Source organism: Phaseolus vulgaris, chromosome 8, assembly GCF_000499845.2.
Source record: "Phaseolus vulgaris cultivar G19833 chromosome 8, P. vulgaris v2.0, whole genome shotgun sequence".
Lineage (NCBI taxonomy): Eukaryota > Viridiplantae > Streptophyta > Magnoliopsida > Fabales > Fabaceae > Phaseolus > Phaseolus vulgaris.
In genome coordinates this window covers 3,239,580-3,260,075 of record NC_023752.2, presented here as the reverse complement: position 1 = coordinate 3,260,075, position 20,496 = coordinate 3,239,580, and the positions used below count along the sequence as shown (strand labels likewise).

General features: G+C 32.3%; 4 protein-coding genes across 7 annotated transcripts; 1 reads left to right on the top strand and 3 right to left on the bottom strand.

Moving 5' to 3' along the window:
- On the bottom strand, positions 1-1,376 carry LOC137826662 (ethylene-responsive transcription factor ERN1-like). Its single transcript, XM_068632730.1, has one exon. The coding sequence runs from the start codon at positions 1,293-1,295 to the stop codon at positions 90-92; it is 1,206 nt and encodes a 401-aa protein (XP_068488831.1). The 5' UTR covers positions 1,296-1,376; the 3' UTR covers positions 1-89.
- A 1,522-nt stretch (positions 1,377-2,898) lies between these two features.
- Positions 2,899-11,105, bottom strand: LOC137826659 (CSC1-like protein HYP1). Its single transcript, XM_068632727.1, has 11 exons — positions 10,967-11,105; positions 9,586-9,935; positions 8,882-9,031; positions 7,623-7,686; positions 7,300-7,509; positions 6,369-6,554; positions 5,148-5,446; positions 4,446-4,722; positions 3,981-4,259; positions 3,441-3,674; positions 2,899-3,198 (listed from the first exon to the last, which is right to left on the bottom strand). The coding sequence occupies exons 2-11, from the start codon at positions 9,864-9,866 to the stop codon at positions 3,034-3,036; spliced, it is 2,145 nt and encodes a 714-aa protein (XP_068488828.1). The 5' UTR covers positions 9,867-9,935; positions 10,967-11,105; the 3' UTR covers positions 2,899-3,033.
- Positions 11,106-11,997: 892 nt separating this feature from the next.
- LOC137824346 (vesicle transport v-SNARE 11-like) lies at positions 11,998-16,419 on the top strand. 4 transcript variants are annotated; one of them, XM_068629964.1, is made up of 6 exons: positions 11,998-12,096; positions 12,246-12,352; positions 13,751-13,809; positions 13,906-14,094; positions 14,861-15,031; positions 16,280-16,419. In XM_068629964.1, the coding sequence occupies exons 2-6, from the start codon at positions 12,259-12,261 to the stop codon at positions 16,292-16,294; spliced, it is 528 nt and encodes a 175-aa protein (XP_068486065.1). In that variant the 5' UTR covers positions 11,998-12,096; positions 12,246-12,258; the 3' UTR covers positions 16,295-16,419. The 4 variants fall into 4 exon arrangements, with proteins under 4 accessions (XP_068486065.1, XP_068486062.1, XP_068486064.1 ...); XM_068629961.1 differs by lacking the exon at positions 16,280-16,419 and adding an exon at positions 15,309-15,509; XM_068629963.1 differs by lacking the exon at positions 16,280-16,419 and adding an exon at positions 15,261-15,492.
- LOC137824345 (pectinesterase 31) lies at positions 15,959-19,737 on the bottom strand. The gene is made up of 6 exons (XM_068629959.1): positions 19,254-19,737; positions 18,907-19,011; positions 18,430-18,507; positions 17,924-18,111; positions 16,719-16,892; positions 15,959-16,434 (listed from the first exon to the last, which is right to left on the bottom strand). Exons 1-6 carry the CDS (start codon positions 19,494-19,496, stop codon positions 16,272-16,274), a joined length of 951 nt encoding a protein of 316 aa, XP_068486060.1. The 5' UTR covers positions 19,497-19,737; the 3' UTR covers positions 15,959-16,271.
- Positions 19,738-20,496: the final 759 nt, after the last annotated feature.

Here is a 20,496-nt window from a genome sequence, read left to right as displayed (position 1 = left end):
TTTACTATAAAATATTTTTGATTTCATAAATCTGATGTACATAACATACATCAAAGTTACATATATGAATGAAAGCAATTGAATGGTAGCTAGTTAACACAAAAAATAGTAGGAAGATCAAGTGAATTCCATAGTAACAGTTCATCATCAATACTGGATGAAAAAGAGGGGAAAGAGCAATCCATGCCAACTGATGTTTGTGGCTCTTTCATATCCATTGCTTCTATGTATTCTTCATTCTTCTCAATACCCTCAATTTTGTTCTTGCTACAAGCCATCTTGAGGTTGGTTAGTTGATTAGAAATACAAACTCCACCTCTATTTTTGTTTCCTGATTCAAGTTTCAACTTCAAACATTCAGGTATTCCATTGAAGGTATAGAGGGAAGCTGAAGACTTCCTCTCATATTTCATTCTCTTCATGACTTCTCTAAGGATTGAAGGCTCATCACCATAGTTCTCAGGCTCCAACTGCTCCTCAATCTCTTCAGTAATCTCAAAAAGTGAATAATGGTAACTGGATGGAACAACATTGTCCAGGAACTGAAAATCCTGAGTACTCAAATCAGTTCCTTCTTCATTGTCTTCCTTTATATCAGCACTTGATGTTTGTGTCACACTGTTGAAGTCAAATTCCATTTCCATTTCTTTTTCTTTTTCCCTGCAATCATCATTTTCATTCAAACATGATTCAAGACTACTTGTGATGCAATCAATCTGTGCACTATCATTACTAAACTCATTGTTGTTTGTGCTGTAATCTTCAGAGTCATTAAGGAAATCTGAGAATTGATCCAATGTGAAATATGTTGACTCAGCTCCACGTACATCTTCTTGTTGGCTTTGTTGCTGGTTGATTGAAAGAGATGTGGAGGAGGAAGATGAAGAAAGAGTGCAAGGGTTTGTTCTAGTGTTATTATTCCTTGCTTTGAGCCTTTGAAGGAGGAGATTGGTAATCTTTGAGGGAAGAGCAGGAGTTGAGGAAGATTGAGAAGTAGGCCAGAAGTTTGTTCTAGTGTTGGCACCTCGAAGAAGGCAAGCAGCCTCATCATAGGCTCTTGCAGCTTCCTCAGCTGTATCAAAGGTGCCTAACCACACTCTTATCTTCTGAATCGTATCCTTTATCTCAGCTACCCATCTTCCTGAAGGCCTTTGTCTCACCCCAACAAATCTCTTCCTCAATCTCCTGCCACTTCCTAGTGCAGCAGCTTCCTTCATCACCTCATCCCAGGCCATGGTTTCCTCTGATGGATTTCTCTCTTCAACTTCTTCAGAAACCTTTCTCTTCCTTGCCATTTTCCTCTCACAAGTTACACTCCTTGGTTTTCTTACGGTTCTAAGTTGTTCTTTCAAGGTAAACGAGCTTGGTTTTGCTGTGATTTTTTAGTGCTTGTTTAGGCTTTTATAAGGAGGGGAAGTGTAGTGAGTGAAACCTTGGAATAGTTCAGTTTCTAGAGGGGAACAGGTCACACTGATATTGGCTCCATTTGTTTGTTTCTGTAAAATTTAGGCATTATACTGAACATTTGGCAGGTGCTCAGACTTTGTAATTGGTGCAAGCTGGTTGGATCTGGATAAAGGGTATTTGGATTTCACTTTCTGTGAACATATCTAAGAATTTAAATATGTTTTGTGCTACAGTGCTAGCTTGAATTGGTCAGTGCTACATATTAAAACAATACTTGATTTAGTATTTGTTTTAAGATTATGATTTTCACTCTGTCCATGATTTGCTCTTTCTTGCAAATTTTTCTAGGGATCAAGGAGATTTGAGACACAACTATATAAACTAATAGTAAGTAAGTCTATTCAAATGATTTTACAATGTTGTGTCATCAAACTTTGATTGATCAATAGAAAGTATTCATGGTTTGTTTACCTTAAACACTTGTAAGGAACAGAGTAAAACTTTTTCAGGATAAATTTTGGTCCATTTGGACTTATTTTATTTGTCTTGACTCAGCAAAAATAAAAATGGTCTTAACTTAATATAAACTGAAACAAATATGAAAGTTGACAATAAAACAAACACACAAAATGAATGCAAATGATAAAGTTTGAAGCACATTTGGAGGGTATTGTTCTACCCACATAACAAAGAAAGTTGTCATTGTCATATTTTTATAAAAATAAAAAATCACGATATTTGTGCTGATATATTTATATCATTCTTCTCATGTTTTAAAGCGAACTTTTCACAATAAGATATGAGATGGTGTCAATAACACTAAAATAGTATCTAATAATTAACGTAAAAAGTCTAATTTTAGCAAATAAAGAAACGAATTTTATTTCATCTTCCTATGATGCATAAGTTATAATAGATTGAAAAAATATTTCATAAACGCTTTTCAAATAGAAAAAAAAAATTAAAAAAAAACTCTCTTATATTATTCAAATTTTAATTTTTGAATAAACAAATTTAACTTGTTAGGAGTATCTTTTCAATTTTTTTTTCTAAATTTTTTTCAGAGATTACACCTTTGATATTTCTATTATCCATTGTTTTTCGAATTCAATCTATTTAATTATTTGCTTGCGATTTGGTCTGTGGCGTGTAACTTTAATTAATCTATTAATTTGACATCTAATAGTTTTTTTAAATGTTGATGTGACATTTGAGAATCAATGTGAATGTATAATAGTATCGTTTTAGCATTTTTTGTCAAATATTGGATCTATATTTATTTTATGCATAAATTAATTTTCAAAAAACTCTTAGTTTTTACAAAAGTTAATATTTAACTATACAATAAAAAAGGTATGAAAAAAATTATGCAAAAAATTAATTTTAGTTAATGAACAACTTTTTTGTTTCATTAGTATTGTGTATAGACAAGTTTTTCCCAAATGAGTGGCAACAATATTTCATGCAAATATGAAGAGGACATGCAATTACTTACACAGGATAATGAAATATAAACTGAAAGAAAGTCAGAAGTTGAAGGTACATTGTCTTATACCAGCATCACAAACCATCTGTTAAACTCTACATTGTTACTTAAAGTGAAGCCATAGGAAGCTAATTATGAACTTAAACTTCTGAGTTATTAAGTAGAGGAAGCCTGTGGCTATTACCACCCCTTCCTGAATATTTGATTGGCATCAAAGCTGGATCATTATATGCAATGGCTAACTTATCATAAAATTCAGACATGTTAGGCTCATTTTGGTCTTCTCTGTCCTTCTTGATCAAACACTGCATGCAGGAGACTTAGCTTCATCAGATTGTAAAAAAGGGAACACAACTCACAATTAAAAAAGAATAATCATCTGTAACAATGTTAAGAATGGAAAATTAAATCCTTAGCAGGGCATGCAAAAAATGCATTAGTAATAATCATAACTTCACAACTAAAGGAAATGAACAACATACAGAGATAGTAATCAACAAAAGAAAAAGTAAAATGAAATAGAATGAGTTGTCAACAACCACCATACTTCGGTAGGAAAAGCCTTGAAAATAGGAAAGAACCGTTTCCTGCAATACTCATTGAATAGAAGTGTGAGAATAGGAAGAGGCAGAATCAAGGCAGATGCCAGTGGAAGCTTCTTCTGCCCGAATATCCCAATTACTATAATGTGCATCAGTATCAATGAAAAAATTGTGCAGTTGTGCACTGTAGGCCAAAACTCTCCTCCAGTGTGGTACTTTGCCACATAAACATTTAAGAGCTGTCACAGAAACAAAAATTTAAGATATTATAAGAGCTTTAGTAATCACATGGGAAACAAATGATTGACATTTTTTCAAAGTCACAGAAACCCTCTAACAATTACAAGTTCAAAAAATGGTGTTCAGAGTTGCCATAGAGTTAGACCATATGTGACAAAAAAATTGTGATAATTTGATAACACTTATATTTGCATCTCAAATCGTCTTAAGTTTGCAAAGTGCTCACTTTTAAATATATATTATACGAGAAATCAGGAAGATAAAAGTGTATATGGAAAGAGGAAAACAAAAAACAATTTGCAAACCTGGTTTCGATAAATGATGTATCCCAAGCAAAAGTAGACCAAGAGAAATGGAAGTATTAGAGGAGCAAGGACGAAGTATGTAACACCAAGAAGATCAAAGAAAAGAATCCTGGGAATTTCCCTGTGGTAAGGAATTGATGGTGCCTCAAAATCATCAGTGTCACTATCTCCAACAAAAATTATATTAATATAGTTGTAAAGAAGGGGAATCAATTGAAAGAGTTCTGATGCTATGTTAGTCCATCCGAATGTCACAACATATGCTATGAAGAATGATGCCTGCACCAGATATGTAGTACAAAATTATGAACATCTTAAAGCACAACATATGAAGCATTTTCCTCACAGCATCAACAAATAAGCCTAAATTTTCATTTCAAGGAAAAGTATTCCCTCAATATGGTGAGATCTATAGAAAATATTGCAGAAGTTTGTTTAGTTTGTGAAACAAGTAATTGTTCTCACCTGTGCTGGTACAGCTTCAGCTAGTACTCTGGGAAACTCTTTGGGCTCGAGAAAGACAGTCAATCGATAGAAAACTGACCCTGATAATACATTTGTAAAGAAAATGTTCCATATAGTGAACCATAATACTTTAGTGCATGCACTTTTTTGTATCTGACTCCATGATATGCATCCTTGCAAGGATGAAAGCATAATCATAATAGGTGGCACAAAGGACAGAAACATCTGAAGAATCAGAATAGGAAGGTATCCTGTTATAACTTGGGTGACAATTGCCCTGCAACAAGCAGACAGAGGAAGCTCTACTTTAGTTGCCATTCCAAACAGTTACTGTTTCTCATAAAAAAAGACAAACCATTCTTGCAACTTACAAGCCGTCAAAGTGGAATCAAAATCCTTAAAATTTCATTATACATCCAATTGTGCAACTAGGTACGCGCACTGATACTAGTTCACAAAATCCACCTATCTAATCCAATAAACCTTTTACACCGTCCTCTCAGATAAGTTTATTTCTTCCTCACCTTTATACTTTCTTTTACTACTCTTATAATGTAAAAAATATCATCATAATATATTTAGAATATATTTTCGATTATATAATTTAGAATATTCAGATTACATGGTCCTTTATAGATTACATAGTCTAAAACAAGATTAGATTGTATAATTCTAAATTGTAAGATTACATTTCCTACTTACGTTCTCAATATGCATTTCAGAGCAGGGAACATGGTTTCCAACTGCTCAAGATGGCTAAGACCTTGTACTAGAGCAACTGGGATTAAAAATAGAATTGTAAGAACATTGCAGGCAACATAAGCCACCAGCTTGCTGATCCATCTTCTAATGAATGTGACAGAAAAGAAAGGCCAATAAACATCTTGAGGCTCTGGAGCTTGCTCAGTAATCCAGTGTGTAGGGTTGACACTTCCTTGAATGTTTAGAGCTATTGCAGCACCAAATCGTGACTTAAATGAGACAAAGGCAGCAGGAACTTCCTTTTAAATTGAAAGAGTTGTTAAAAAGTGCATATATATTAGATATTCAATTTAACCATGAAAATTTATATCTACTGCAGGATAGAATATTTAGATACAAAAGCTTTTTATAACGGATATCTACTATTCAACCGATAGGTTAAGGAGAAAACAAAGGTTGATCAAAACCAAGCCTGATTACATGAGTCACAAGACTGATTTATTTTTATTGGTCTGAGTTTGACATTGAGTAATAAATGGGTACATCAAGTCTTATTTCCAATAAAACAAAGAAAATTTCAGTTTGGCATGTGGTTGACAGTATTGGAATTCATTGTTCCACGCTCAAACCAAATGCATCTTTAATGCTTCTTTTTGTTTTTATTTTCTTCTAGACAAATTTGTGCCAAATGATTTATTTATACAGTTGACTCTACTTCTCCCTATATGATGCAAGTTTTTTCCACTCCTTTGATTTTCTTTCTGTCCACATTGAGGTTTTACTATTTAAGAGAGACTAAATCTTAAGGTAGAATCATAATTCCTGTGGTGTAAGCATACAATAAATCAAGTGTCTATTTATTGGTCAACAAGACCAAGCAAAATGTGTAACATCAATCCATAGAAAAGTCGGTTTAGACACCTTCATTCTTGTATTTCCTTTTTTCCTTATTCATATTTTATTTCTCCAATCTAATTTAATATAGATCTTCAATTGGAGTTGTACAGATGTTGTGTTGGTGTTAAAAAGATATGTAAGAATGAACAGAATCAATTATGAACAACACAATTTGGGTAATATTTTCACTTACTGATGATTTTATGTAAATTGATTATTTAATGAAAATTATCACCAATTATTTGCTTTATTCTCATATAGGGTGTAAACCACACTACATATTAAACAACCCTAAAAAATTAATAGATATGATAGATAAATTACCTTTCCTGCCACTGAACACTGTTCTATTCTCACATTGTCTGCAATGTCTCCCAATGTCTTTTCATAATGATCTAACATATCAACTTTATGCCCAAAAAGTCCCAAACATCCATCACGCCTTTGCCGTTGAGGAGTATTGTCTTTATTCAGTTGGGTAAGCCTTTTGTACAGTCTCTCTGCATCTGTCTGTGAGGAATATAGTTTAATAAGAAACGAGTATAATATAGACCTACAGGCAATATTGAAAAAAATAACTGAAGTTAGATACAATACAACTATACATTTCTAAGAGCATCCACACTTTGGTTTCTTATTCCCATTGGAGATCTCTAAGAAGTTCAAAACTTTACAGTAAAAAATATTTAAATCCAGACCCACCATCATCCCTCTGCCTCCAAAAAGAGAGAATTCTTGGCCTCTCTGGCTTTCAGCTCATTGGTGTTCACAGGAAGTTTAGAATGGTATGAACTCACTAGCTGTTATTTTATTCGGTTTTTCTGTTCTCGTGTTTGCTTTTAATTTTAGGAATGTTCCTGATTTCCGACCATATTTCTTTTTCTCTTAATGGATTGTAGATATTGAGAAGACATATATACTTTAAGTATTTAAGTATTAAGAAGTGGACTTTAAGTCTAATTGAAACTCATAAAATCGGTGGCATGATAAGTCCAACAAACAATTCATAGGATCAAATCGAAATGGCTCTGATACTATATTAAGAAGTGAACTTTAAACCTAACTCGACCTCATAAAACCAGCTTATAAGGTGAGGTTTGCACCTACTTATATACTATGAAATATTCTAATTTCTAGTCCATATAAGATTTCCAGATCAAGAATTTGAGTTAACAATAGACAACTTAAAAAACAAAATTAAGCAAATGTCAAGAGAAACTATTTAAACCAATTAAAGCTCCATGAAACTGCTTACAACTAGAATTTGAAGTTTACTGCTTCGACGAACAACCGCATGTGAATGATAAGTAGAAGGGTGATACTCCTGGAAGAAGTGCTCAACAATATCGCTACAATTGCTTCCAACTGGAACAGGAATACCTCTTACTAATATACTAAAGTGATGAGGCTCAGGCTTGGATGAATAGAAACAAGCAATTCTTTTTGATGAAATATACTCATACTCCTGCATATGGCAATAAACATCAAGCATGAAATTCAATCACTGTATTTTTGTCATTTAGCAAAGCTGGAAAAATCATGTGCATGTAGAAAGCAATTTGAACAAAAACTACTTACATAATAAAGAAGAATGCAGACAACTCCAGTGAAGACATATGCGGCACAAAAGTGAATCCATAACCTTGCGAAAGGCCAAATCTAGCGATCAGAGTTACCATGTTATGATATAGATAAAAATCATTAGCACTCATGAGGAAATCTTTTCATTCTCACAAATGGTGTAATTACAACAAACAAATATATTTTTGTCACAAGTGCTGGGATGAACTTGCATATTTTGGGGAAGAAAAATAGTAACTAAAAACAAGGACTACCCAATATAAATGCATGACAGTGGTAAATCAGAACTTCCTCTTCCATTCATACAGGGAACAGAGTGATCAGATGAAGAGTTGAAACCACAATGGTATACCTTTAATGGAGAAATGAAAAAGGGAATGAGAGGCTAACTATTGAATGCAGCCAGCAACCTGATGGAGAGGTGAACCATCTAGTAATATGTTATAATACTACATGATAAAATCAACACATAATGGTATGAGATTACATAAACCGAATTCTCTTGACATACCTAGAAGTTTTCCCCTTCCAGCGTTTAGTGATAAGATGAATGGATCAATCCTATTTTCTCATAAAGATTTCTTTCTAACACTTTAGCTAAAACAAATTTTTAAAATATTTTGTAGTGGACTTTCATGGTGCTGGAACTCTAAAACATCAAGTAGGTTTCTTTCTGGACCAGTCTTCACCCTATTGGACAGTCTTCCATAAAGTTAGCAGACTGTACACAATAGATGTGACGAGTCTTTGAAATAGTTAAAATGTTGATATCCTTCAATTCATAACTAGGTAACTAAAAGCAAGATTATCTATTTATGCCGAGTGAGAAGGATTTTTCTAAGTCTCAAACATAGATCGAAGCATTGTATACAACCAGCAGCAAGTTAAAAGAACATAATCCATAAGATTGTCTTCATAACACATCCATAGCTGGTTTTATACCTTTTAAGCACTTCAATCCCACCATGCAAGTGAAAAAGTAAAAGAAGAGTATACTTTGGTCTAATTCACGTAAGCACGATGAAAAAAATAGCATATGTTGTTGCTTCAATTCTACTCATCACAAAACACATCCCAATATTTCATATAAACGTAGAATAAACTTTACATATATGAGATTCATCAATCAAAGAAACGAGACTTCTTAAATTTGATGTTGAAACAAAAATATTAAGTTAATAATTCATATAGGGCTGATATTTATAAGAAATAATAATACCTAAAGAGTTAAGACCATCTTGATCAATAATATTCACCTGTTTGAACCATTGTTGACATTTGAAATACTGAAGGAATCCAAAGATTTGTTTTGAAAATCAGATTCATCACGAAGCTGACTCCCCATACAATTAATTGGAAGAAGAATGAGTAGCCCCACAATTCCACCAAAAGTAAATATTTTTAAACTGCACAATGTACAAAGAGGAAAAACATTAGTAAGCAAAAGAAGTGATCATGTTTTGACAGCAGGACGTTTTATACTCTTTTGGACTGTGTTCATGTTTCTTAGCACAATTATTTTTTTTAACAGGGTTGGAACATCTTTAAATGTTTCAATTAATTCTTTCATTTCTTACCAATAAAAAAACGAAAGAAGTATCCCTTCAAAAACATACAACATGGTGACAGAAAATTGAAAGACCAGTATATATTTTGAAGAAATGTTGATATAAAAGTAGTCAGAGAGACAGTGATCACTGATAAAATTTAGTCTGAGTTAACTAATGAATACACATTTGAATTAAATTTACTACAACAAAGGGAATCCAGTTCTGATGCAGAAACCACATATACATGTTTACCTTTATGTATGAACTTGCATAAACATAGATAAGTTCCACTCATGATGTTGGAATGTCCATCAAAATTAGTAAAAGAGGCTTGGTTAGCCAATGCAATGAGTTTTAAAAAAATGACATGAAAGTTCTTTAAATCTAGCCATTTGAATAATTTAAAACACCTGAAGACAAATATGCGCATAAAGACAAAAGCGTCTAAGCCAGCAGTTGATAAAAATTCTTCTTCAGTGGTCTCCCATGCTTCTCTGGCCCAATCAGTAGTAGCTAATAAACGTTCCAAGTTAGATTGACCACCCTCTTGACGTTTTCTTTCAAAAACTAAGCGTGGAGCATAGACACTAAGATTACAAGGTTGTTTCCTCAATATAGAGTAGAGGGTGAAAAATATAAAACATAGCCCAAGGTTAATTCCAACTGAAGTTAGAAGAGCAGCAAGAATCATTATTGAAATCTGCTTCAAAACCAGCAGATCAACTCTGTGTAACTCACAACACAACAGCAGTCGTGACTCCTGAAATCAAATAAATGGAACTGTCAATAGTTGAATCGTAACAAGATTGTCTCTTTGAACAAAATCACCTCAAAAAATAAGGACGAAAAAAACTGTGACTTAGAAAAAATTTAAGAAAATTGGCCATTGAAATGCACTATGAGCTAAAGGATATTGAGCTTTCCACACAATAAACGAAGTGCATAACATGCATACGAGGACTACAAACCCCATTGTCCTTCTGCTGTTAAAACTTAGATAGTAGAGAACATTATGATGGTATAGATGAAGTTTTGGACTTTCAAAAGTTATAAGTATTATATAGCCTTAACGTTTATACTAATGTCTGATGCTAATTATACAAGTTCAAAATCGAGTTTATAAGTGGAGGGTAGCCTCCACCTATAGTCAAATTCAAATTCCAATAATGTTCTTATATTGCATCAGCCATCACCAACATTTTTGAGTCTATACACATGTATACAGCCAATGCAATGGACTGATTAATTATTAAACTTTACTGGTATCTTGCAAACAATCGTTCAATTATTAAATTGAAAATCTAGAAACAAAAACTTTGAGACATTCTAAGTCTATAGGAAAACACTATATAATTGTGACTCAGTGAGCATTACAGGTTACCTTACACCCAGAAGAAAGTTTATCATTTCACAAACCCCAAGAACTCCATTAAGGGTACAAATCTTCGTCAAAAGCAATCTTAAAAACTTTCCATTAATTTACATCCATTAATTCAACATGAAGATAGAACTGTACAAGGTCGATACAAGATAGCGGCTCCAGATTTCAAAAGGTCTGCCAGATATATTCACATATCACAAAACAGATCTACATCAAAAGATTTCTTTATACAATTTCTAACAAAACTTCCTGTAACCATACATCATGCAAGGATATGTTGCTTTGCAAACTTTTGTTAGTTATGTTATGATAACAACCAATTGGGTAGATTTCATATTAAAACAAAATGATATATGTATGAAGTATGGACCAAATGATAGAAATTGAAGAGTTTGTGGAAAGAGAGAAACCTGGCTATGAAAGCATCACTGAGTACAGTTGCGGGAAAGATTCATGATACAAATGCAAGGAAGGAATTTGTGTATATGTGAATATGAACAACATGGTACCCGACAAAAAAAAAACAAAATAAACTACCGATCAAGTTTGCTCTCCCGCCTTTTTTGGTGGCGATGATGAAACCCCACAGAAACATCCACTTGTCAATGCCTGGTTTGTTTTGCGTTGGAATCTTATATTTTTCTTGAACCCAAATGAACATTGCTTCAAGGCTTTTGAGACTACGTGTTCCAGAGGACATGCGAAAGTTCCTTAAAGCCATATTCGTTCGTGGACAATAGTGTTTTTGGGATAAGTTTAATATTCATGCAACAGTGGGAGTCTAAAGATGGTTAAATTATATTTATTTTATTTTAAGATTTATTTTGATTTTGTATCTTAAAAAATAACTTACTTTGATTATTTATCTTTTGAATTCAGGTCAATGATTATTATAAAATAGTAATTAATTTCAACTCTAAAACACTATTTGAATTTAACTTGTTCGAAATTATTTATTCTATAATGTGAGGGATTTATATATCAAAATTAATACACAAAACAAATTATGATGTCCAAGTAAAATAGAATCATATTAAATATAAATAAAATCTTAAATTTTTTTTATTAAAATGTTAAAAATAATATTTAAAATTATCTTATTTATATTAAATAGTCAATATAATACTTAATTAATTAAATATAAAGAATTAATCATTTTAATTTTGAATTTTTTTCTGAAATATGTTATTTAATAATGTTCATTTTAAATTAACCATACATAATATTAAATACTAAAAAAATGTAAAAAATAGACAATGGTTCCAATATTCCTTTAATAGTACTTAAAAATTAAACAATATAATAATAATAATAATAATAATACTAAAAAATATAGTGGAGCCACAAATATTATTCCATAACAGGTGTTATCTACGCAAGTGTCCACGTACACAATCCACGTCAGTCCCATAAAAAAAACATGCAAAGCTGCCACATCATCATCGTTCTCCTTCTCTTCATATCCTTCTCCTTTCCTCAGAAACCAATAAACCAACACACTCTGCTCCTAACTTTCTCACGTTTTCCACTCAAATTTCAGGTAACCTCTGCATCAATCCTTAATTTCATCAATCTGTCTTTCAGTCTAGTTAAGTAAATCTTCTTGTTCCTATCAGAAGGTTCTGGATTCTCTTCTTGTTTTCTAAATTGGGTAATTTTTTAATGACATTGAAATTTTATTGTTCAAAGGAGGTTGAAGAGAATGAGTAACGAGTTGGAGGGGTATGAGCGTAAATACTGTCAGCTTTCAGCAAAACTATCAAAAGCATGCATTGAAGCTGCTGCTACTCATGGAGGTACTTAAGATTCATTTTCATCTTTGCTATTTTGATTACATATATTGTTATATACATTGGTTTTTGTTTTTTTTGTGTGAAAATATTTATAGTTATAATTAGTAAGTATTGCAATGTTTTAATTAAATAGTTCATAGAGATAATTGAATTAAATCAAAGCACAATCTTTGTGTCTATAGGCATGGTGTTTTCAAATTCAACTCAAATTTAAGTAATTGAATTTAGAGAAAATATATTTACTTTATGGATCTTATTTTGGTAAAGATTTCTATTAGTTTATGTTTAACTATTATGAAATTTAGGAGTGTTTTTTTAGATATTTTTTTCGGAGAAGTTTGACCTGGTCTTTTTCAATTATCATAATTGGATGAACTCACGATTTTCTAATTTGCTTAATCTAAGTATAATGAAGAGGATTGTGTTCTCATAATATCAAAGTTTATTTTTTATAAAAACAATTATGACATTGTGGAAGGGTGAATTTACAAATAATTAACATATTTTAAAGAAAAAAACACTTTTTGTTCAGAAGGATATCAATTCATATCTTTTGTTTTAGATAAGGAAATAACATAGATTATGTCATGGAATTATAGTTTCGTGCGACTTACAAATGAATTAGATATTTATTTGGCTAAATCAATGTGTTAAATAATGAACAAGGTTTGGTGTCTCTTTGAATAAAAATAAATAAATAAACATGTCCTTACTAAGATATTTTGTAAAAAAAATAAAATAGTAAGGATCTTTATTCCTAGAAAAATGGCAACATGAGCTTTTAAAAGTTTGAAAGCCACTAATTCAACAAAGTTTTAATTTGTCTTACTTAAATAACCATTTTTTTCGACTTAAGTTATACTTGAAATAAGATAATTACCACTTTTAACTTCAATTTAGCTTCTATTTAATTAAAATACTGTTTTTGTTTAAATTCTAACGGGTAATACAATTTTAATATTAATGTTACATACTTTAAAATTAAGTTTAAATGACCCAATCTAAACAGCTAATTAATCTTCTTCTTGCTAATAAGTATTATAGTTCTTTCAAACTAATCTTTCTTTATCCTTGATTTATCTTACTGCTCTCTTAACTTCAAAATGACAACAAAATTTATCAAGAAGAAACAAATAATTGAAACTTATGATTTCATTGTATAGCAATGTGTGCGTGTTATATACATATATACACACACACATATATATATATACACACACACATATATATACACACACATATATATACACACATATATATACACATACATATATACATACATACATATATATATATATATATATATATATATGCACACACATATACCTTTTTATATATGTGTATATGCACTATATATGCATATATATTTTTTAAATTTGTATATTCCTGTTCAATCTGCAGAGCTAAAGAAACAAAAAGTTTCAGAAATAAAGGAGGGAATTGAGGAGGCAGAAGCTTTGGTATCCTCATCACTTTGTATTATTTTGGTTAGAAAAGCTTCCTTTATTTCCTCTCTATTCTGGCTTTCTGATATGTTGGTGCTTGTGAATTTGTAGATTCGAAAAATGGACCTTGTGGCAAGAAGTTTCCAGTCAGATTTTAAGGCTGTGCTTCTTGCTAAGGTGAGGGAGTACAAAGCAGATCTGAACCACATTAAAGGAGAAGTGAAGAAAATTGTATCTGGTGTGTTAAACCCTTCTGCACGGGATGAGTTGTTAGAATCGAACATGACAAATGTTATGCAGGTATATTTTTGAGTTAACATCTGTTACAGATGTTAAAGGTTAATCCACTGTCTTGTTTAACCACAATGAGGCAACAATTTGGTCCTCCTTTTCCTTAATGGTTATGTTTATGCACTAATTGGTTAAGTAGTGGCTACTGTTGCTAATGTGTTTCCTGTGAAAAGAACAAGTTGTGTTTTCCCCATCTTCTAGTGAAGCATATTCAAGTAAAACAACAACAAAAAAATACAAACTTATTTTAAGGGCAAGTATAAAATTTACTGTCCGGAAAGATTATTAAACATTTAAGAACAGTTGTCACGGATTGATTTTGCTAATTTTGTGGATTGTATTGAAAATTTTAAGTAAAGAATAAAACTTTGGATGCATATTGATGTATGTTAAATTAAATTAGATTAGCACAGAGATGTATCAGATATTCTATTATGATTGGTAAAACTTAATTAGAAAACATTAAGGATTATGAAGTTATCATATGATGACTGATGGTAAATATACCATTTTGCTACCAAGCATAATTAAATCACAGAGATAACTTCATCCACTATGGTAGTTATGGATGGAAAGGGAGATTTAGGTTAAATTAAAATTGTCATCTTTACAAAAAAATGGTGATAATTTCAGTCCTAGAGTGGAAAATAACATTTTAACTGGTTGATAAGTGATAGTAGATTTTGAGATTGATTAGGGGGATTCAATCTGAACACTCATGTTTCTTGGAACGACACCACCAATCTGATACTTATTGCTACTATGAATGCAATAGGCATCAACTGATCACAGAGAAAGATTAATGACATCAACAGAAAGGTTGAACAGGTCTAGTGACGGAATTAAGGACAGTAGAAGAACAATGTTGGAAACAGAAGATGTGGGCGTCATGATTCTTCAAGATCTGCATTCCCAGAGACAATCTCTGCTGCATGCACATCACACGGTAACTCTCCCTCTTGCTTTAACCCTTTTTGTGTTTTCTTTTAGCAACAAGATGCTTTTCAAAATTTACTTTCATATAGTGGTAAATTACAAACTTTGATATGCAGCATTTATCTGGATTGTACCCTTTAGACTTTTTAGTATTGCGAGAAATCGCTTGTCAGAATTTATGTTCTTGCCAACTCTAATATGTAGATTGTGTTTGTCTTTTATTAACTTTCTGCACATAGGTTTTATATTCGCACTTCAACCACTGATGGCTGTATACCCTCATGCAGCTTCATGGAGTGGATGATAACATAGGCAAGAGCAAGAAAATTTTGTCTAACATATCAACAAGGATGAACAAGAACAAGTGTATTATCAGCACCGTTGTTGTGGTCCTGATAGTTGTTATCACCTTGATTCTGTACTTCAAGCTTTCTTAATAGCCAATACCAGACCATTACTCTTTTAATCATAGACAGTCCATTCTCAAATTTCTACTATTACAAGTTTATTGACAGCGGTAACATAATCAACCTAACATTAGTGGTAGAATGACACATTTAGGAAATGAGAAACTCCAAGAAAGGTGTTTCCCTTTGTTTCCTAAATTAATAAATCTGTTCTACTCTAGCTATTTGTTTGTTACCAACAGAATTGTGAAAAATTATGAAGTTATTTCCACCAATTGTCCTATTTTACAGCTTAATAATACACCTAGATATTAATACTTTGTGCTGTTTAATTTGAGCCGAATAAGTAAAATAAGATCGAATAAATTAAAAAAACTATCATGTATGAACTGATTAAAACTAACTGCAAACCAAGTTAAACCATGCTAACTCAAATAGTACTTGGTTCACCCAAAGTACTGACCAGATAATCATCCGAACTCAAATAACCGATGTGTGCTTATGTTGAATTGGTTCTGATCTGATGCCCATTTTCTGGCCTGAATCGATTTTGGAAAATATTTTAAAACAACTCAATCTGAGTCTGAAACTAGAGTCTCAAGAACGAATTCCTACAATGGCAACCACTAAAGCACATCTATATTTTGCATGTGAAAGACTTTTCTATTTATTACACATTCACACAACTTTTTAATGAAGGAAATATAACCTCTTGGGAGAAACGCATCACGTCAGACGGATGCAAACAAGGCATATTTTCTTAAGCAAACAAACAAAATATTTTATGCGTGCAAACTGTGTATGGCTGTTTGGAACATTCTCATCAAGGGTCCTTACTAATTTTCATGCAGAGTATGGAATTCTGAGGGCCATCTTTTGAGCAAGCCAAGGTTTCTCTGGTTCTGGATCGATGAAAGGATGTGTGAGGAACTGCAAAGCTTCTTCATCCAACAATTCTCTACACCATGTTACTCGCTTCGGTGGAGAGCAACCAGGTCCAAAACACCTATAGTTATGATAAAATTACTTCAAACTTATTTAACTCAGCAAACAAATTTTGCATTTAAGGCAAGTAAAAAGTGTTTCCATCAGCATATTCATGGTGTCAGCACAACACATTACATTCTTTATTCAAATCAAACTCCTTAATTTTGAATCTTCGGCCAACATGAAGCAGTTCACTATCTCAATATGATCTACATTTATACATTATAATTGTTGCAGTATTCTACAACTGTTTGATACCCTGCAAAGCATAAACAATGTAAAACGGAATGTGACATGAACTACCTGTATTCATAAAAGCAAGCACTTCTCTCATTCTCCATTTTCCCCCAGTTATCCCAGCCAACATGTTTTATACACTGATCCATGTAAGTGTATGCAAAGACCACCCTTCCGAAAGGGCCCCACGGTCGCCCAAGATATGCATAAGAATTTCCTCCATTACCTGTGATAACGCATCTGCAATGGCACCAAAGACCACTCGGGTAAAATACTTATGAGGAACCAAATGGTCCAGAATATTTATATATTTAAAGATTTCTTGAATAGGGAGATCTGCAGCCAATGAATTACAGAAAGTACTGGCCATACATGATTTTACTTGTAAACCAATTGAAAAAGAAATATGGGAACATAAAATATATTAATATCATAGTTCATAACAAGTATTCATAGAGTAAGTTCCAAGTCTCAAAGGACTTCCAAGCCTGGAACAGTAAAATGCAGTTATGTAGATTTATAGAAACAACAAGGCAGAAATGATACTGATTCATGAATTAAATTGCTTAAAAAGACAACTTCACCCTTATGAGTTAAACCATTCCTATTAATCAATCATAAGCCTAGGGAGATAGACCCTTGTGAAAGACAGGGTATCTTGTTAATCACCTGTGCCTTTCGGTCACGATCGGGTCGAAACCGATCGTGTGGATCGGGTCTTTTCGGTCCAATGAGTCGGGACCAATAGACACAATAAGGTTGGGTTTGGCAGATAATGGGTACTTTGAATGTTACGCGGATTTAATAACGAAAAAACATAAACTACGAATATAACTGCACTGTTCGGTTTAAACAGGCTTTTGGACCAGTTGGATTGGGTATGGTAAGTCGGGTCGAGTTCCCAAAAGTCCAAAGGAAGTCTTAATATTTGATACGTCTATATCAGTTAATTATGGTTTTTTTTCAGCACAAAATTAGCAAAAACATAACCAGAGGTACATCATCACTCCTGAATATTGGGGATATACCGACAGTTTAAAATGTTCTTACAATTTCATGCAGAAGGATCTACGGCGAGTGCCATAAAAGGAGCCATGAGACTCCGAACAAATGTAAGTATTATTTTATGTGATAGATACTACACTGATATTTTGTACTCTTTCACTGACTTTATAGTCGAAAAACAAATCACGAAGAAATAATTTAAATTAAATTTACAAAAGGCTCTAACTCCTAAAAGCCTTAACACTGGAAAGTGATCAGTTACACACCTTAAGAATACATAACCAGTTGTTTCCTGTGATGATTTTCTGCTCTGTGCAGTTATGAAGCCCTCAGACTTGCAATGGATATGACAATTCTCCAAAAGTGCAGTGCTATTACCAAAGATGAAGTCCACACTTCCTTCAATGTAACAATCTTTCAAATATTGTTTACCGTAATGCAAGTACAATGTGTCCTGCACCGCAGTCATTGAAGAAATTTATCCATTGTAGCTTTGATAAAATATCCTTAATGAAACAGAATAGGGGGATTGAACGTAAAACCAGATAGTCTACTGATCATGGTCCCAAGTTAATTTAATATACCACTCTTTTCAAGAGAATGAGCCAGAAAAGTAACAATCATAACTTGCACAGGAACACATCCATCAAACAAATCATCACTAACGCACTTCAAATTATTTTCAGCAATTCAACATACGTATATCACCGACACACAATCATGCCATGAAGACCCAAAGCTATATAAAATGACATCGAGACATTGGAGCTACCTGCCATCCAAGGAACCTACAATTGTAGAAGGCACATCGATCTGCTGTTACTCTAATTGCAACTGCTTGCCCCGAACCCTGTCAAAAGAGAAGGAAAAGGAAGGATCACTATATAAGGTCTAACATAGTTCCTACCTGTAAAAATATGTTTTGTCTCCATTAAACTTAATGCAGAAACAAATTGGGTTATTGGTTTAAAGCAGCAATACCAAATCATCTAAAGAATTTACAACCGGATAATTGCCAATCAAAAGAATAAATGCCAAAGGATCTGAATGCTCTATCTACAACAATAAGTAGATCCAAAAATGAAAAGCGTCTAATTACCGGTATTCTTTCTATTAAATAAACTAATTGTAAGTAAGACAATGACAGGCCATTTACATGTATCAACATGTCAACCACTGACAAAGGGGAGGGTAGTACAAAGAAAAACCTTGAAAACAGTGAAATTTTACAACACAAGCAATGCATTACCTGAGGGGCAGAATTCTCAAAAGTAATATTCTCAGCAATAAAGTCCTCCCCTTCCACAATGGTACTTCCACAACCGAAGGTCCCAGTCCCTATCATCCTCGCAGGCTGAAAAAAAAGCCAACAAACAAAAATGTTTGTTTTTTCACACATACCCACTAATTCAAATGAACAATTTCGACACACACCCATTAACCCTCTATTCAAATGAAGAAATGATCAAAACAAATTAACAATTTTGACAAACAACCAGTAACCCAAACGACGATAGCATAAAAAAAATGAACAGTTTTGACACATGCCCACAGACCCATCTGAGGAAAAAGTCGAAGAGAAGAACTGGTGCGTACTTGATGGTGATTGATTCCGGCGGCAGTGTTGTTCCAGGTAAGCACAGTTTCCTCAGGGGACAGAGCAGCGAGAGTGATGAAATTCTTGGTTTTGGGGATGTACACCGGCTGTGGGTAGATTCCCGGCGAGACCCGAATCACCGTCCGGCGAATGTTGCCAAGTGGCACGGCGTCGATCGCCTCCTGCACCGTTAGGAAATCAGCGGTTCCGTCCAGTGAAACCCTGATTACGAACGCTGCCATTCTGTAAAGCGAGAGAGAGAAGAGAGATTTTGGTGACAAAGAAAACGCACGGAAGGTATCGTCACAACATCTCTTTGTATTATGTCAAACCATAATGAGAAACCACTGCATGAAGTAATCTATTTCATCTGGCGGCTAATTCAAGATGACTAATATATTCACAACTTGCATCAACCTATCACCTCATTTTTCACTCTAAAATTTCAGTTTTTTTTTCTGATGAAATGACAAAAATGTTTTTCTGATGGAATTATTTTAGTACACTTCATAAAGAGAATGGTTCTAATTCTACATTTGACAAACTATTTCATATTTAAAATTTAAAATATTTAGTATTAAAAATAAAATAAAATAAAAAGATTTCAATTAATTATAAAAATAATTAGTTATTTAGTAAATACTTAAAAAATAGAAAATGATTAAAATATCCAAAATAAAAAAATAAAATATTATTAAGAATAAAATAGAAACAAATTTGTATATAAAAAAATAGTTATAATGAAAAATCACTTTTATATAAGTATAGATGATAATAAGAGATAAAAAACCATAATTTTTAAAAGAAACGAAGATATGAAAAAAAAAAAATTTGTTTCAACTGATTCACATATTTAACAAACTATTTCATATTTCATATTTAAAATTTAAAATCTACTTTTTACGGAATGATAATATATTAACATTAAAAATAAAATAAAATAAAATTTTCAATTAATGATAAGAATAATGAATTATTTAATACATATTTAAAGAATAAAAAATACTGAAATATCTAAAATAAAATATTAATAAAGATAAAAAAATTACTGAAATATCCAAAATAAAATAATAACATAAAATATTAAAAAAAAATATATATATAAATAAATTTGTCAAAAAAATAGTTATAATGATAAACTCTTCTTTGTGTATAGGTATATATATATTTCCATTAAATATGAAAAAGAAAAGTTTACTTCTACATTGATTTTACTCTTACCCAACTCGAATAATATTATTG

What these genes read in the sequence shown, in the direction of transcription:
- LOC137826662 (XM_068632730.1), bottom strand. Translation starts at nt 1,295, where the DNA reads ATGGCAAGGAAGAGAAAGGTTTCTGAAGAAGTTGAAGAGAGAAATCCA.
- LOC137826659 (XM_068632727.1), bottom strand. Translation starts at nt 9,866, where the DNA reads ATGATTCTTGCTGCTCTTCTAACTTCAGTTGGAATTAACCTTGGGCTA. An exon ending in GTAAACTTCAAATTCTAGTT is followed by an intron (nt 6,555 to 7,299) that starts GTAAGCAGTTTC and finishes TATTCCTCACAG; the next exon opens with ACAGATGCAGAGAGACTGTA. An exon ending in CTGAAATGCATATTGAGAAC is followed by an intron (nt 4,723 to 5,147) that starts GTAAGTAGGAAA and finishes TGCTTGTTGCAG; the next exon opens with GGCAATTGTCACCCAAGTTA.
- LOC137824346 (XM_068629961.1), top strand. Translation starts at nt 12,259, where the DNA reads ATGAGTAACGAGTTGGAGGGGTATGAGCGTAAATACTGTCAGCTTTCA. An exon ending in AGCTGCTGCTACTCATGGAG is followed by an intron (nt 12,353 to 13,750) that starts GTACTTAAGATT and finishes TTCAATCTGCAG; the next exon opens with AGCTAAAGAAACAAAAAGTT. An exon ending in TGCTGCATGCACATCACACG is followed by an intron (nt 15,032 to 15,308) that starts GTAACTCTCCCT and finishes ACCCTCATGCAG; the next exon opens with CTTCATGGAGTGGATGATAA.
- LOC137824345 (XM_068629959.1), bottom strand. Translation starts at nt 19,496, where the DNA reads ATGGCAGCGTTCGTAATCAGGGTTTCACTGGACGGAACCGCTGATTTC. An exon ending in TTGAGAATTCTGCCCCTCAG is followed by an intron (nt 18,508 to 18,906) that starts GTAATGCATTGC and finishes CTCTTTTGACAG; the next exon opens with GGTTCGGGGCAAGCAGTTGC. An exon ending in ACTGGTTATGTATTCTTAAG is followed by an intron (nt 16,893 to 17,923) that starts GTGTGTAACTGA and finishes GTGCCATTGCAG; the next exon opens with ATGCGTTATCACAGGTAATG.